The sequence below is a fragment of the Tachypleus tridentatus genome, chromosome 8, assembly GCF_004210375.1.
Source record: "Tachypleus tridentatus isolate NWPU-2018 chromosome 8, ASM421037v1, whole genome shotgun sequence".
In the NCBI taxonomy this organism is placed as follows: Eukaryota; Metazoa; Arthropoda; class Merostomata; order Xiphosura; family Limulidae; genus Tachypleus; species Tachypleus tridentatus.
In genome coordinates, this window is record NC_134832.1 from 108,405,529 (window position 1) to 108,424,248 (window position 18,720).

Sequence of the window (18,720 nt, forward strand, 5' to 3'; positions counted from 1 at the left end):
TCTAGTTAGTGAGGTTTAATGTAAAAAAATAAATTCAAGTTCAAAATAATATAAAGATTTCAATAGCTAGAGGAACTGATTTAGCATATATTATATGAAGGCCGAGGTAATGGAATATCAAAGTGAGTATTTTATTATGTCTTGTTTATCTAATTCTCCTATCAATTAAAATTCGTATTTTTATTGCATAAATATATTTCTTGATAATATTCGAACATCCATTTCCTGCATTAAGAGCTTCTGAATAACTCTTCAATATTTAGTAAAAAACAGAATAACAATCAGAATTAATAATTTCAACAAAGAATCTGAGTTTTTTTTCTGTTTTTCAAAATTATAGGAATGGCTCTCCACTATACATTGGAATTCGAGAACGGCCCGTCATGGCCAAGCGTGTTAAGGCGTGCGACTTAATCTGAGGGTCGCGGGTTCGCATCCCGGTCGCGCCAAACATGCTCGCCCTTTCAGCCGTGGAGGCGTTATAACGTGACAGTCAAACCCACTATTCGTTGGTAAAAGAGTAGCCCAAGAGTTGGCGGTGGGTGGTGATGACTAGCTGCCTTCCCTCTAGTCTTACACTGCTAAATTATGGACAACTAGCATAGATAGCCCTCGAGTAGCTTTGTGCGAAATTCCAAAACAAACAAAAGGAATTCGAGAAAATAATAATTAAAACGTACAATAGGGGGTGTTGGAAAAATTTGTTTGTTTCCGTAATTCGTGTTAATCAGTGGACCTCGTGGAAATTCTAAGATAACTATGAAAATGTAAATCGTTTTTTGTGTTATATTGATGTTGTGTCGCGAATGTTTATAACAAAGTTACATAAACTGAAAACAGCTTTCGCTATTAAAGTCAAATGGTAGGTATATTTAAATACAATATACATCTTAGGCTTAAATGTTTTTTATTTACGTATGGTTTATATCAGCAAATTAGTACTATTATAGTAATACGAATGCCATTTAATACTAATTACTTCATGATACAAATTTAGTCATTTATTTATTAGGAAATCATATTGTGTTCTTCACTAAAGTAAAGTATAAACACCATGTCTTTCACATTCTGTTACGAAATATAAATTGTATTTGCTTGGATTTTAATTTATCTGTTAATATTATTCTTATTTATACATTAGGCTATACTCAGTCATATTCAGTCATTGTAAATTTGTATAACTATTACTTAAGTTGTATTATTATAGTTATATTGATAGAAATAAATTCACAGGAGCCTAGTTTCATGTTCACAAAAACATTACGTGTGAGGATACCGATATATGCTATAAAAGTAATGACATTAAGTGACATCTTCAACGAAATTCATCCATTAAATAGTATATTATAATTTAAGACTATAATAGTAAAAATGATGGGTTTTTGTGTTAGGATAATGAGATTTTAAAGTGTTTGAACAGTTCTCTCAGACTTCAGAGATACTTTAGAATACACAAAATAATGTCAAATACAGTTATTACTGAACATTATGACCATTGTTGAATTTAGTGAACTTTGGAAATTAGTAATATTTATTATTTATAGTACTGCTTCAAACATTTTGGTCAGTGCATTTGGAAAATGGAAGGTATGAAACAAGTATATTGATAATATCAAAATACACCTAAAAGAAAATACTGGCCTATCTGTCAGTGTTAATATCAGGGAATCTTTTTATTGATCTCTGAAAATTGGTGTGCTATTTTGCAGCAGTTGAAGGAAATTGTAAAGTGTATTTTATGTTAAAATTACTAACATAATGTAAACCTAATATTAATATGACATTATATAATATAAACATAATATGAAGATTTGATGTTTGATGAAACTGTTGTTAAATATGAGTTTTGTTAAAACATAATTAAAATAGAGATAGCTGAAGCATAAAGTACATGTATAGCACCTGTTATGTTTACATAATCATTTTTATTGTTATTAAGTATGAAAATTCAAAAAATGAAATTGAAAAGCTAGTTCATGTTAAACGTGTTTTACACTTGAAATATAATAGGAAATAGTATATACCTCAACCAATCACTAACTTGTTATAAAAATTAAAATTTTATTAGTTTGTAATTAAATGGGATGGAATGAAAATAGAACCAAGGTAAAAATAATAGAAATGTAAACGTGAATATTAGAGCTAGAATAATAGATCTAACACTATATGAATGATGGGGAAATAATTTAGGAGCATTTTTAACAGAGAAACAACACATCAATTTATATTTCTGTTTCAATAAGTGAGTACCTATCAGGAATACCTATCCAGGTTAGGAAAATGTGAATTTCTAAAATGTATAAAGATTTTTTTAAACAAAAAGCTGTAAAGTTACCAAATTTAAATTGAGAGATTATTAACAAAGCTAGTTATTGTTAGTTTGATCTGTTCCAATGTTTCTTAAGAGGTTGAATTAAAGATAAAAGCTGAGAAATATGAAAAGTCATACAAACTGATATAACTTACTCAGTTCACATTTAAAAAAGTGTTTAATTGCCCATGCCCAACAGAAACAAAACTCGGCACAAGGATGGGAAGGTACAAAAGCTGAATACAATTAGAGACTTGCAAACTTTAAAGCATAGCTGTTCAATACATTAAAAATGGTTTTAGAAATATGAAACCATGCAAATTTCTTCAATAATTAGCAAACAGTATGTGAATTTGAACAGGAAAAATTGCCTATAACCAGTTGTCAAGATAGTTTTAAATTTATTGTATTTTTTAAACAGTGTGTTCTATGTTCAATCACTTAATAGTTTACTTAAGTATAAAAGTGTATAATAATATTTCATCTATAGATAACTGTGAAATACCTATTATTTCAACCAACATATATATGACCTGTGTAATTGAAATACTGTTATGAGTGACTGAATAAAGAATGTACTGTTTAAAAGTACCATAGGATAAATAGTGTGTTCTTGTGAGAAATTGTATTTCAGAAGTGAATGTAGATCATACAGATTATGTGTGTGTGCTAAAGATATGATTGATAGCTTTGCCAGACAATCATTATTGATTTTGAAGACTATTTGTATCAAACAGCAGAAACAGTGTGTTATATTGATTTTAGAAATGGTTCAATCTACACATTATGTAAGATTACAAACATCATCATCACAAATTACTGTGAATGTTTGTAATATGTTTTGAGATAAAAAAAATCACCTTCAGTGCTGAAGAGACTTGTGAATAGAGTGTAATTATAAAAGCAGGTTTCCAAGTGGTTTCTTTCTGTGTAAGATCTATATGTAGTTACATATGTTGAAAGGAATATTCAGAAACTTTAAGAATATTAGAAAGTATGCTTTATCTAAATAAGGTCTGGAATAAACACAGTACTAATGTGTGATCCCAATAAACTACTAGTAAATATTAATCTTATTTATAACATTTGCTGTAGTATGAATACTTAATGATGGAATATAACTAAACTTTCCCAGCTTATAAGAAATTGGTGCTTAAGACTACAATAATCCTAATACTATTGTCATTTGATTATAATGACATTAAATACTTTTGAAATTACAACACAAAGATTTGAACTATAATACTGCTAACTGCAAAATTTGTGGAGAAATAAAAAGAAGTGCCAACTAGTTTCATAAGTGGCATTTGTTTACCTACTGTTTGTAGAGTTTCCCTTTCTTTCTTTTCTATGAAGATATTTCCATTTTTTTTAAAGAAAGAAAATAATTGTGTATCTTTTAAGTTTAGTATATGGCTTTATTACAGTGTTTAATGGTGAACTATGATGTTGGACTATATGTAAACATTAATGTGATATTGTCTTATTAAATAGTTTAAACATTTATTTTAAAGTAATATTAATTCTTGCATGTAGAATAATTTGCACCTTTTAAAAAATATTTGCAGTTAGTACTTTATTTGATTATTCTGCCATTTTTTAGTTTGATATATTCTTTGTGAGAAAGTAGAACTAGGTAATATTAATCAATTAAAAGTTAATGTTTTGAGACAACATAGGGCCTGCTGGTTCATCTCAACTGTTCCATCCTCTAAGTTAAAATAATCTAAAAATATATATTTGTATTGAATCCAACCTTAATTATTAATATACTTATCAATATTTTCTTAAATTCACTCATGTTTAATGCCTCTACAACATCTTAAGACAGCTCATTTCAAAGCCCAACCAGTTAGAAACATCAAACTTAGCTGAAGATGACTTTATCTTGACAGAATTTATACTTGTAATTCATTGTACTGTTATTCTTACTGTTAAATATGAAAAAGGATGATACATCAACAGTATCAATTCCCTTTACAATCTTAAACATCTCAATCAGATTTCCTTTGAATCTTCTTTCTTCAAAGGAAAATAATTTGAGAGACTTTAGCTTTTCCCCCCCATACAAGGCACCATTCTAGTAACCCTCTTCTGAACTATATTCAACAATTCAGTGTATTTCCCAAGACTGAACACATTATTCTAAATGTGGTATAACCAGTGACTTGTATGATGAAATTATAATATCTTTAGACTTGTATTCAATATTTTTATGGATACAACTTGAACTCCTAATATCCCTGATACTAGAAACAGCATACTACTTGGGTGGCTTTACAGACAGATCAACTATTATATCAAAGTCCATTTCTTTTATTACACTGGTAAGGTTATTCCCATCCAAGTTATAATTATGATAACCCTCATGCATTATCTTGCATTTATTATAATTAAAATCCATCGTCCAGTTATTTTCCCTACTCACTAAATGACCTAAAAATCCTTTTGTAAATCGACAGCCTCCTCTTCACAGCTAGCAACATGTGATACCTTGATATCATCTTCAAATTTAAGTAATTTATTAACCATTCTTTCATTTATATCATTGCTGTAAATCAAAAAGAGAAAAAGTCTTAAGACAGCCATACCCATTTGTGACATTAATCCCATTTGACTGAACTCCATTTGTAACAACTCTTTGCTTTCTTCTATCTAGTTATTCTTCTATCCAGTTTCTTAACTTATCTCCCACATCTGTAGAGAATTTTTTACAATTCTTTTATGTGGCATCTAATAATGGTTGGTTGAGCATGAGCAAACAAGCTTGTGTATTTTTTTTTGTTGGTCTCAAACAGAAAACAAGTTAGGTTTCAAGTAATTGCAGATATTGTTTATGACACCCAAAATTTTTAAAGAGAGAGATTTTTTGCAATGAGCATAGCTGACAAACAAGCTATGAACCAATAATTCAGTAATTTAAAGACAATTTTAAATTTAGAAACAAAGTCAAATACTTATCTTTAATGTGTGATATATCTCTGTGAGTTAGTGGAAATACTATTATTTTCTGTATTTTGTTTCTTAACTTGTGTGTCTAATGTGTTTCAATATCTGAAACAGAGCTAGAGAGTTTTAACTTAAAAGAGAAAATTATTTATTGTTATAAACATATAAACTTCTTATCATTGACTTTTAGAATGTTAATGTTTTTGATCCTATTTCATTGTTGAATATAATTTGTATAGAAAGATTGTATGTGATACATTATAAACAGTAACTAATGATACACATCCTCATTTGAGTTTAATATTTTCCAGGTGTGTGTGGCATAATGTTTGATATTTTCCTCTTGTATTAAGGTCACACACACATTTATCTAATTTGGGGTACCAGTTTGGATAGAGTTTGTTTTAAAAGTATATCTAAACATGTCATTAACATTGTATTTTATGAACAGTTCACTGAAATTATGTTGTGTTTTTTTGTGCATTGGTGTTTGATGGGTGGTTGTCTGAAATGTTTAGCACACTCAGTAATAAGTATATTTTGTATTGCTCTTTATATATGATAAAAAGTGGTCAAATGTACATTGTATTATTTTGTTTTTTAACTAATGATTTAAGTAGTGTATTCATATTGAAACAAAGTGGGAAATGGGCAAGTTTCCTTACACAGAAGAAATTTACTGAGAAAGGTTTCAATATGTCAGGCTAAGGTGATGACATCTCAGAAATCATTAATTATGAAATTGGAAAAAACAGTTGGTTTCACTTGGTTTTTTGAGCTGTATAGTGAGAATGTGTTAAGTGTTTGTGGTACTAAAATTTCACTTTCTGATTAAATATTTCTGATGGCTTGCATGTTGATTAGTGTCAGTCATATCAAAAGAAGTTGTAAGTGTATCATCAGACACCTTATGAAACCAAATGTAACTAGCTGGTATTCTCACATAAAGATGGAAAACTTCCAGGATGTTTTAATTGAGATTCTTCTTTGTAAGATTCTCGTATCTTTATTCATTTGGCTTTTATAATGTTTCATAAAATACGTGGAACAGGAAACACGGATAAATCTGTAGTTATCTCTAAATGTGTGAATAAAGTACATGGTCTTTAACAGCACTGTAACCATTTTGTACTCAAATTATTAATAACCCTTGATATTTACACTACTTTAGGAGAAAATTGAGTACCAGATCCAAAGGGAATCTTGTATCAATAGAACGATTAATAAAATGTGGAGATTAAAGTTACCTCTTAGCTGTGAGACTTTTGTTTCTCACACCAACAAATCAGGATGATGCTATTACTAACAAATATATGCAAGTAAAGTTATTGTTTAATATATGTACATTGTATGTATACCTACATATAATAAGAAATTTGTGTTTTGACATACAATCTGGACAACAAATGAGCATTGACCCCACCTTGTCATTTGCATGAATATCTGTTTTAACATAATTAACTGTAAGCTAATTGTTACTTCTTTTTTTTTCAGGTCTTGCTTCTGGGTAGTTTTTGTCATTTGTGTATTTCCATCTCACAGTCTCAGACCTCTCCAGTGATTCTTTCAAATGTTAAATTGCATTATAGGAAGTAGTAAATAAGACTCTTGCAATTATGCCTTTTAAAACAAATTCAATTTGCAAATGAAAAAAAAAATTAAGATTTCACAAAATGATCTCCAAAGGAAAGGAAAATGAAATATTGTGTAATTTAATTACTTTCTAAAAAATATATTACAAAAATTTGTTCTTACATGAACAAAGTATGCGTGTAGATAATTAACAGGGAATGAGACTCAAGATTGATTCTTTTTTGAAAGAAGCAAGCTTTAACACTTTTATGATTGAGTTGACTTATTACTGATCATCAATAAATATAATAACATTAGAACACTTTAGCTGAGCAATGTTTCACTGTGAAAGTGAGAAAACCATTTCAGTTTCATCTTTATGGGACAGAAGATAAACCTAAGGTTCCTGTGTTGGAAAGGAAACAGAGAACAGGTATTACTGGAGATTTTCTGGGCAACTTTGAATTTCAAGGAGTTCTTAACCAATACACCAGCATTATTGGAAAGCTAAAGTTGTTATGTGGCTGTAGATACATTGTTGATGGAAAGTTAATAGATTGTCCTTTTAGTTCCTCTGAGCAACATGACTGAAAGAGAAATTGATCCAGATTATGTAGAAGCTTCTTGTAAGTAGATGTTTCTGGTTATTTTATTGGTAATATGTAGTTTTTACCCTGTTTTCATTTTGTGTTTCTGCTGATAATATTGGGCTCTTCTTAAATAAAGTCTTGAATATTTTTGGAATGAAGAGAAAGATTTATTAAAGACCATTGTAATATGAATGTAATACATCTTTGTTTTTATTAAATGAACATTTGTACAAAGTAATATGATGTTTTGTTAAATGGTGAACTAAGATCAGTATATTTTCATTTTAAAAACTAAAGGAATTTCCACAGAATTTTAATGTAGTAATCCTAAAACCTCCATTTCAGAATTTAAGTGCATGCTATTTTCTTACTTCGTGATAAGTGTGAACCAAAGCATATTCCTAATTTAATTAAAACTGATTACTTTATGGAACTTGTTAATTGATTAATCACAAAAATGGACTTTTACTTGATTTAAACTAAATTATATTAAAAAAAATTAATTTTATAAATCATTTCCATCTTTCTGACAACAACAAAGCCAGTGCTGCCGACAGCTCTACTGTTTTAATATTGTGTATTTTAAATAAGTTCTATTATCAACCACTGCATCAAGTAACTATCTATTTTCTTTTAATAATATGCTGCTATAATAAAATTATATTACAAGTTTATGTGTTTGGAATTATGCTGTACAAACAAGGATGTGTTAAGTGCTGAAATTGCACTTAATAGTTATATATGGACAGTTAAAGCTCAAAACTATAATTATTTAAGTACAGGATGAAAATAAGAAAAAAATTATGATTATCATTTCTCCAGACATTTTAATTATGGCAAGAAAATAATTGATTTCATAATCCGTGATGACGAGAAAACTCGCTTGTAGAGAAAAATATAATGTAAAAATGGCTGGTATGGTTTAAGAATTTTTTTTTATATAGAGGAGCAAACAACTTTTAGACCTTCTTCGGTCATCATCAGGTTCACAAAAAACCACATATATATCATTCTGATTTCAAACATTGCAATTTTGTATGTTAAAATGTACATGTTGGTGTTGGCATGGTGTTATTTACTGAAGTTGGCTCACATGACATCTCTGGAATTTTACTAGATCACAGCGTGAGGTTGATTGTTTGTCAAGTGCTACTAATGTACTGTATTTCCATTATCTTGCATTTAAAATGAAATAATTATTTGGTAACAGTTGTTTATAATTTAGCTGTAGTGTGCCACACTTATGCAGCCAGTTAACACTAATGAAGTTTCTAAATATGAAGAGAATGTTTCAGCTTAAATAAAAATGAAAAATGATTTTTCAGGGGTAGATCCCAAAATAAACAGTGGTACCTCTTAAAACAAATTGATACTTTCTAGTTATTCAAAGGCCTTGTTAAGGTTAGTTATCAGTTCATTTTTGTGTTGCACCAGTGATTGATACGATTGATTAACCAGTCATTTTTCTGTTCTTTAAAATGGTAATTGAATCCTTGAAGTGAAAAATTATTCCCAATGCTATATTTACTTTAATTGTAATTAAACAGATATTAATTGATTTTAACTCAATTTTTAGTGGTATCATTCTGTTTTTAAAATTTATATTGTTCATTCACTTTTACAAAAGTTTTGTAACATAAATCCAATGTACAGTTTGGAGATACATTTAAGTGAGAAATGTGCTTTCATTTGAGATTCCATAGATTTTGCCTTTAGACATTTGTGCGAGACAAACTGAATCAAGTGTTAATGTTTTGTTTTATGATGATAAGAATCTTGCTGTTCTATTTTAAAAGCATCTGGAAAAAATGTGACCTTAAATGGAAGAATTGAATTACTGCATTAAGATCCATTTTTTCTATTAAAAGTAGTCTTTTTAATAAATTGCTTGAATCACTGTTGATAAATTACATTTTGTTGATTCAAAGTATGGCAAAGAATAAACCAATGGACATGATTTATGTATTCACAGGTTTCTACTGACATAACCCAAATTTCCTGTATACTTGGAATACTTTATGATACCAATCATACTGATATTATTTATATGTATTCTCTGATAGATTGTTTAGGCAGGGTGTTCATGATGAAACTTTGTAGAATGGACGGCAACTGCCTGTCGGTCGGATCTGTTAATTAAACACAGACGAGATACATCTACTTAACAAAGGACTCAACTTCGCAATAGCACCTAGGTACATTCCAACCATAGAAATCAAAACATGTTTAGAAGACTTAGCCAGGAGACTTGTGATACTTTCTACAGAGAAGAAAAACAAGGAAACAACCAAACACAACCAACATAAAGAAGACAACTTAGATAATTTTATTGACATCCAACAGCCAAACTTCCCAGGTAAAATTACAAATTTATATTTTCCAGAAACACCTAAAAACAACATCTTAAACGATTTTTTCAAAGAATTTTCTCACAAAACCATCAACATAATTTCACAAAACAGAAAACTAAAAACAACCTTACAAAAGAGACATTAATTCCATTAAAAACCTAAAACAAGACAAAACATAAAAATTCTAAAAGCAGATAAAGGTAACGCTATAGTCATAATGAACATGAATGAATACATTCAAAAAAGGAAAATAACATCTTATCAGACACGAACAAATTTAAACCAATACACACAAATCCAACAAAGACACACGAGACGAACTGAACAAATTACTACTACAAATGAAAAAAGCCAACACAATTTCACAAACACTTTATTCCTACCTACGTTAAAACCGACTCACGCACACCGCAAATATATATGGCATCCCCAAACCTCATAAACCAGATTGTCCATTACGACCAATAATGTCCACATATGAATCGTTTAATTACAATCTTGATAAATACATAGCATGGGCATTCTCTAAATATGTAACATCAGCCAGCTCATTCATCAAAGACTCTTTTAATTTCAAGTCTAATCTAAATCAACTTAATCATAAAGCCTTAATGGCCAGTTTCGATGTTATATCCCTCTTTACAGAAGTTCCAACCACTGAAGCCTGCAAGATAGCCTTAGAACTCTATATCCGAGACCCTAACCCAACTATAGAAATTCCCAGTAACCAGTTAGCAACCCTCATAGAATTCACCACGATAAAGACCAACTTCATGTTCAACAACCAAAACTATATACAAACAAATGGCCTAAGCATGGGCAACCCAGTATCACCAGTTCTAGCCAATATTTTATGACACAAGTTGAAACACAAGCAATTAACACAGCATTACATCCACCACTATACTGGTACAGATATGTAGATGACACGGTTGTGGATTCAAATCTACAGAACACATACTTAATTTTTTCAATCACATTAACTCTATACATCCCAACATTAACTTCACATGTGAACAGGAAGAAAGCAATCAAATATCATTTCTTAACCTCAAAATTACAAGAACTGACACACAATTCAAAACAGAAATCCACCAAAAAATCACCCATACTGGACTATACATTCCTTGGGACTCAGCACATGAAACAAAACAAAAACTCAACATACTAAGAAACCAAATAAACACAGCCATAAAACTATGCTCACCAGATAAAATTAACGATGAATTAGACAAAATAAAACAATACTTCATCAACATCAATAAGTTTCCTCCACAAACCGTAGAAAACATTATACGCACACACCTAGACAAAAAGCAAAATCAACCACCAACTAAAGTAAATACAGCTCACGAATCAAAAAAACCATTAAACCATATACTGCTGTATACCATATATTCCTGACATCAACAAACAAATAACCAACATTTGGCAAAATTAGTAACAAAATATGACATTCCAGTTAATACCAAATTTATTCAAAACCAGGCACAAAACTGAGGTCTATACTATGTAAAACTACACTGACAAACACAACACCAACATTATTTATAAAATACAATGTGATAACTGCCACGACTTCTATATTGGAGAAACAAGTAGGAAAATGGAAACCAGATTCAAAGAACATAAAAGTCACCTTCACACGTTTTGAACACTGCAAGTCAAATAAACACAACATAACCATAGAAAACACTCAAATACTAAATAAAGAAACAAACATAAACAAACGCAAAATCAAAGAAGCCTTACTTATACAACAACTTAAACCCAAAATAAACCAATATAAAGGAACACCTTTATACCTATATTAATATAATAAAATAAATAAAATTATATATTCAAACATCTAATACCGCCCTCTACATTTCGACACACAGTTACACAACCCCTTTCAAACATGTGGTCAGCTTCCGGTCAGTTACCTCTTTCTTTGTGAACGTGACGATGACCGAAGAAGGTCAAACGTTGTTCGCTCTTCTATGTAAAATATTTTCTCAACCCAAACGAGCGGTTTTTGCATATAAATTTCTCAACAAGTGGGTTTCTCGACATCACTGGTTGTTAAACATTATTCTTCAGGTTTGATGCATAAATTGGCTCATTGGTTGAAGAAACAGCTGGATGTAAGAAAGCAAAAGGTTGTTATAAATAGAGTTCAGTCAAATTAGATTACTTTCAAAAATGGGGTACCTCAGTTTCTGTGCTCTTTTTGATTTAAAATTGGTAACAGATAGGACTGGTCAATAAAATACTCGAACTTGCTTATGACATTGGTTTTGGTGTTGCAAGCTATGAGGTGGATCATGCTACTTTATAAAGGATTTAGAGGATTTGGTGAGTTGGGTGAATAAGTGGAAGACAGCTTTTAATTATAATAAAAGCAAGGTAATGCATTTAATCTTAAATTTATAAGTATGAATTTGATCTAAAAAACCTAAAGTTTTACAAAATAAATAGATTGTGTTCTTGTTGTTCAGTATTAAACATCCAAGCATTTTGCTGTTGTTAAGGGCAAGACAAATAGGATTTTAGGTTGTACCTATGGAAATATTGAATATTAGTGAAGAGTTTATACTTTCATTGTATTGGTCACTCATTAGGCCTCATTTGGAGTGTTGTTGTTCTCAGTTTTGGGCTCCTTGCATTAGGAGGACATTGTATGGTGAGGAGTTCAGAGGAGAGATTCTAGGATGATACATAGGATAGAAAAGTTGTCATATGAGGACAAGTAAAGATTCCTGAAATTGTTTTATGTTGAAAAAAAAAGAATTAGTAGCAATCTCATTGATGTATTTAAGGTTGTTAAAGGAGCTGATACTGTCAATCTGTTATCATTTTTCATAATTAATGGTGATGAGAACAGTAGACTGGGAATCCAAGTTTATATAAATTTTGTCAGAATAGGAGACATCTTCAGTTAAAACAGTTGTATTTTCTAACAAGGCTGTTGGTATTTAGAATGGATCACTTTCAGATGTGATAATTGCAGTAAATTTAAATAGAATGCTTGATAAATTTTTTGATGATAAGGTCTGGCTTTGAGTGTTTTATTTGTTATGTGCGTGCAGTAGCATATATGAGCAAATGGGTTCATTATTGTCTTTAGATTTTATATTCAAGGTCAGTCGGTCTGGTGTAATAAGAGTGGTTGCAATTTCATTATTTCTGCCTGAATGTTGCCTGTTGGGCACTCATAAATGTATGCTTTCATAACAGCAGTGTTCATTTGCTTCAGAAAATAGGGTAACATAAGTTATTAGGTCTTTTGAAGCACATATTCGTGGAAAATACTGAATAAAGGTCTTACAGGTGTTGCTTATTCACTCGAAATTGTGTTAGATGTTTTAATGTTGTAGTGAATTTGTTTCCAAGGTCTTTCCTACCACTTTTCACTATTGTTATAAGTGGATATTTTTTATATTCTAACACAGTTGTTTTAAAGCTAATTTGGTACATGAACTATGTGAACTTTTGTTGTTGTTTTTCTGCTTCAGCAAAACATGCAGTAAACTGAGGAACTTACTACTTTTAACTCCAAATGTACATAAGGAAGAATTTAGTCCTCTTTCACATGAGATACTCTCCATGAATACAAAGTTACGTACATCTCCTATCTCCTTCTTCAACCAAATTTTTAAAGTCTAAGATTTTCGACTTGTAATGGGATATTTGATTGAACATCCTTTCTGTGGAACAAAAGTTGTGAACCCCTGCTCTCATAAATATTTAGTTTCCCCAGAATTATTTTATTTTGTATAGTTAAGTTGTTATATCCTATAATTGTAAATGATGCAGTTATTGTGTTACATCTGTTTGACTGGGTTGTTATTGATGCTTCCAGTGACCAATAGTTTAACCCAGTGGTTTCCAAACTGTTTGCCTTGGTGCCCTGGGGTGCTGCAGGATATTTAAAAATATCAAGATAGTTCACAGTTTTAACATTAGGTCTTGCTACATTCCTTTCGTTAATGTTCGAGATATGTTTTTGTTTACTTGTACTTTTGGCTATGCCAGTAACTTCTCGAACTTTCTCATTTCTTAGATTATGTATATAAATACCTGTTGACACTTCAGGTCCATCAGTAATTGAAATAATTGAAGGGTGTTGTGATCAAGTGTCTGCAAGCTCTAGCAAAGTTCAGTGAATTATTTTGCTGATTTTTAGTCCTTATGCATAAAAATGGAAAGGTTTTGGAGTATTAATAAGACGTGTAGGAGTGAAGAGAAGGATAGCAAACACAGACCAGTGGCAAAGTTGTGAAGAAAAGGGAATGTTGGAAATATGACAATAGTTATCTAGATTTTGGTTTTACTTTGGTAGATATCAATCATGAAGAGTGTTTACAGTGTGTATTATGTCTAAAAGTTTTGGCTCCATCGTGCATGCTTCCCAGTAAACTAAATCGCCACATAGAAACCAATCATCCTAACATGGCTAGTAAGTCCAGTGATTATTTTACCAGAAAGTTAAAGAATTGAAAGAATAAAAAGGTACATTTTTGAAACAAGCATCAATACCAAGGAATGCTTTGCTAGCATCCTACAAGGTGGCAAATAGAGTCGTAAAAGGTCTCACACCATCACAGAAGAACTGATTTTACCAGCTGCAGTAAATTTGGTGAATCTGCAGGAAGACTGCTTTCAAAGGTTCCTTTATACAACAATGATATCAGTCATAGAATCCAACACATGGCTGAAGACCTCAACAATTAGCTAATTGAAAAAATGAAAGGGGGAGATATTTGAGTTACAGCTAGATGAAGCAATAGATAGTAATGAGGATGCTAATTTGATTTGCTACATACAGTTCGTAGATGGTGACAAGTCTATGGAAGACCTTCTCTTTTGAAAAGTATCACTGAGGGTACAAAGGCTCAAGATTTGTTTGAGATTGTTGATATTTTTATGTCTGAAAACAACTTAGACTGAACTAAGTGTGTTGGCATCTGTACCGATGGTGGTCGCCCTATGTCTGGCTGTTATGAAGGATTGCAGGCGCTCACACGAAGAAAAGCTCTTGATGCACTGTGGACCCACTGCATAATCCACAGGGAAGATCTTGCATCAAAGCACTTAAATCCTCCACTGAACCTTGTTCTGGAAAGTGTGTTGAAGTGGTAAACTTATATGTAATAAGAAGATTCAATAACTTTAATTTTCATCCCAGTTATTTATTGTTATATCTTATTATAATAGTAATACAACTAATAATTTATAATAAATCCTATTAATTGTTTTCCAGCTCCATTTGTTTTAAGACATCAGACCACACAGCATAAACTGATAGAAACATTTTTCCTGACTCCAGTTCTTTGTAAACATTGTAAGTATTATTTTTATATGAATTGGATTATTTCTGAGTTTTATTGTAAGAGGTGATCATGTTCTAAATTGATAGTGTAAAAGATTTAAGATACGAAACAAACGTTTCTGAATGGATAAGTATATGTCAGCCATTTTATAAAGGAAAATATATTTATATAGAATAAAGTTAAACTATGTGAAACCAAAGAACAGAATATTTTAGAAAAGATCTTCATTGATCTCAATAGAAATGGACAACTATGAAATGATTGGCACACAGTTGCTATTCCTTTGAGGTTTTGCACATATCACTAACCTTAAGCTATCTCCCATCTGATTTACATATTTTGACATGGAAATGCAAGTACTTTATGTGATAAACATATGGCAATAGCCCACTACCAATGTATAGTAGATACCCATATTACTGCATTCAAAATTAACTTATTTTTAGCACTATCTTTAATAGATATGTTTCTTAATCAATTCCATGAGACTTGTGCTACTTTTTGAAAGTGTTAATTTTCTTTTGTTTAAGTTCAGATTATTGATAATTCTTGTTCCTAATCTTACAGTTTGTTGGAATTCTAAGTTTAAAGATACAATAACAAAAAATCTAGGCTTTTATATTGCTTTGAAAACTTGCTTTGGAGTAGTTACTCATCAAAAACTCTAAAGCATCTGTTACCTCATCCCAAGGTTCTGACAGTGTTATTGACACTGTTCCTGCAATGTAGGCTCAATAACTGAGATCTTTGCTGATTTCTTTTCTTGCCTCCTCTTCCTGTCCCAAAGTATGTTGTGTTATACTTTTCCTGAACATGATTATCAAGACAATGATATCTTTGATCAGCTTTTTCTACCTTTTGATTTTGCCCTAATCTTTTCTTTCCTCCCTATAATCTGTCTACAAATTTTATTAATCAAGATTTTGCCTTTATTTTCCTTTTGCCCTTGTCTTTTGGTCCTTCCCATTTCTCACTACATGGCTTTCATTGTTGAGGATTATTTTATTTTTCCTTCTTCAAATATATGTGTCCATGTTGGCATGTTCCTGGATCAGATTCATTCTCAATCACAAATACGTCATCCTTCTTGACTTCAGGATTCCTTTGACATGGCTTAAGGTTGTTCTCCATGCAACTTAGAATGTAAATCCCTAGAATTCTTTTTACCTGCTTGGACTACTGACCTTCTCTGACTATAGTTTTTCTATCTAGTGCTCAGCTTTCCAATCTTTTCCTTCTTCTCATCCATCTTCTTTGTTAACTGCCCTCTCTTTTCTCCTGGATGCAGCCCTACTCCATAATACCAATATGTGGAGCATACCTACCATGTAAATGTCATGGAACTTAGTGGTACGTTGGATGTGATCCAATCCAATATTTGGAAGCTATTGAGTCAATTTATCAACAACCACTTGCTTTTTTCTATATGGTCCTCTCCTTTCCTCCACCTTGTTCTGATCTTTCCTGATTCCCCTTGTCTAGTTTCTTTACTTCGTTAAGTCTTTGATGTGGTTCTCCATGCTTTTACCCAGGCTCCATTTGACCATTAGATCACTTGTTCTCTATACTATTTCTCTCTGAAGTTCTGTTTTCTTTTTCTTGTTTGTGGTCATAACAGATCTGATATTTATGCATTGTATGCCTTCCTGTACTTTATTTCTTAATCTTCCTTGGTTTTATTTCCAGATTGCTTGTACATTCTCCAAACATGAGTGGCTTAAGAGGGTGTTTGTACCTCTTTTTCTAGATCTCTTACATTAATCTCAGTGCTATATTATTTTTCTTAACCTAACCACCTTTTATGCCTAGTTTGGGCTGTTAGGTGTTACTTAGCATGCATGTCTTCCTTTCAGTGTTCCCACAGTTTATTCTTGTTTTGGAATTCCTTGTCTTCCAGGGATCTCTTGTCTTTTACATTTATTGAATAGCTTTGTATGTTCATCTGGATTATCTACACATTTCTGGATGGTGATGCTCACAAACTGTCTTATGTCATTTCATTATAAAAACTGTTGCTTGACTCATTCTCCTGCATCACATTTTGAATAACACTTGAATGTCATTGTACATATTTCACCTCAATTTACATTTTGTCTTCCTAAAGTTGCCAGCTCCATTCTACTCATTGTCTTTAAGAGGTAATTTCCTTCAGTGATGTCGAGAAAACCCACTTGTAGAGAAATATATATGCAAAAACGGCTCGTTTGGGTTGAGAAAATATTTTACATAGAAGGTTGAAACGTTGTTTGCTCTTCTATGTAAAATATTTTCTCAACCCAAACGAGCCATTTTTGCATATATAGGTAATTTCCTTATTCATTTGTATAATAATCACACATATATTCTGAAACCCACCAAGTGGCTGGTGTTGTCTCACAAGGATATATTTAATTTCCTAAATTTTCATTGAATCAGAAGTAACAGAAAGTATTAAATCCATTTGGCATGGTTTTAGTGATTCAAATATTGAAATGGGTTTTCCACAACATCACTCAGGTGGTTTATTTACATATCAATATATGTTAAAGACTAACTTCCATGGACTATTATGGGGAAAAAAAAACCACCAAGAGTGGAGGGTAGTGCCTGTCCACTTCCCTTGCTCATGCATGGTAGTTTTTCAAAATATATTTTAAAGTAACCCAATGCACTTCTTTTAGTAAAAGACCTTTGTAGTAGTTTGGTCTAGACACCTCTCTTAGTTTTCCATACATAAATCTCATCCATTCTTTAAATGGAGCATGAGAGACCATTGACATGCTTAGATCCTAACTACTGGGGTGGTCAACATGAAGTATTTCTTACTGGTTGTATTGTTCTTCTGGAGAGAGTCCAAATGGGCAGAAAAATGCTGTGGGAAGTAGGGCAAAGGTGTCATATGTCTGTTTAACACTGGTTATTCCTACTGTATAGTGTTCCAATTGACTGATTGTTTTTCCCAACCAGATGGGGCAAAGTATTTTATTCAGGAAACAGAAAGGGATCTTAGTCCATGTTCTTGTATGTATGGTAAGTAAGTTGTATAACAAAATGCATGCAAAACCATATGATTTGTGATCATTACTGTATCCACACTAAATGTCATGCTCATCTGATATTTTGTGTGAAAATGCTCAGTTTGTTATGTGTTCTACATCCCATCCCTGTGAAACAGTGACTTATTTTGTCTTCTGTATTTTATACTTCCATCTGGGCAAAAGATATATGCAGCCTGAGAAGGATGTGATCTTCCATGAGTGTTACCTCTCTAGTAAGGTCCTGCTATTAGATGGCATGCTATATTGGCTTTTTTATTCTGATGTCTATCCTGAAGGGAGCTCATCCAGTGTTCTCTTTTGCACCAACCCCACAGTGCATCAATATAGGATCTTAATTATTTTGTGCAGAGTGATAAATGGATAATTTTGGAAATTAACATTTTCCTTTTCTTAGACCCATCTTTTTACACCTTCCCATCTTTGCTACTGATGCACATTATTCTTGTTTCAACTAAGAATAAAGTTAATTTTGAGTGCAATTGCCTTTGGAGATCTCTTGTGCAGGAAGATGTGATACTCTGTTGTTGGTGAAGGGCTATTGCTGCATGATGATTATGTCATGTACTTGTGTATTACGTATAAAACCATGACTTA

The 18,720-nt window shown here is 31.5% G+C and overlaps 1 protein-coding gene across 1 annotated transcript in view; it reads left to right on the forward strand.

Moving 5' to 3' along the window:
* Positions 1 to 676: 676 nt before the first annotated feature.
* Positions 677 to 18,720, forward strand: part of LOC143223175 (phosphatidylinositol 3-kinase regulatory subunit alpha-like) — an 83,917-nt gene continuing 65,873 nt past the window's right edge. The window contains 3 exon segments of the mRNA XM_076450749.1: positions 677 to 862; positions 6,755 to 7,458; positions 15,019 to 15,099. Of these exon segments, the coding sequence (XP_076306864.1) occupies positions 7,416 to 7,458; positions 15,019 to 15,099 (124 nt within the window). The 5' untranslated portion in view covers positions 677 to 862; positions 6,755 to 7,415.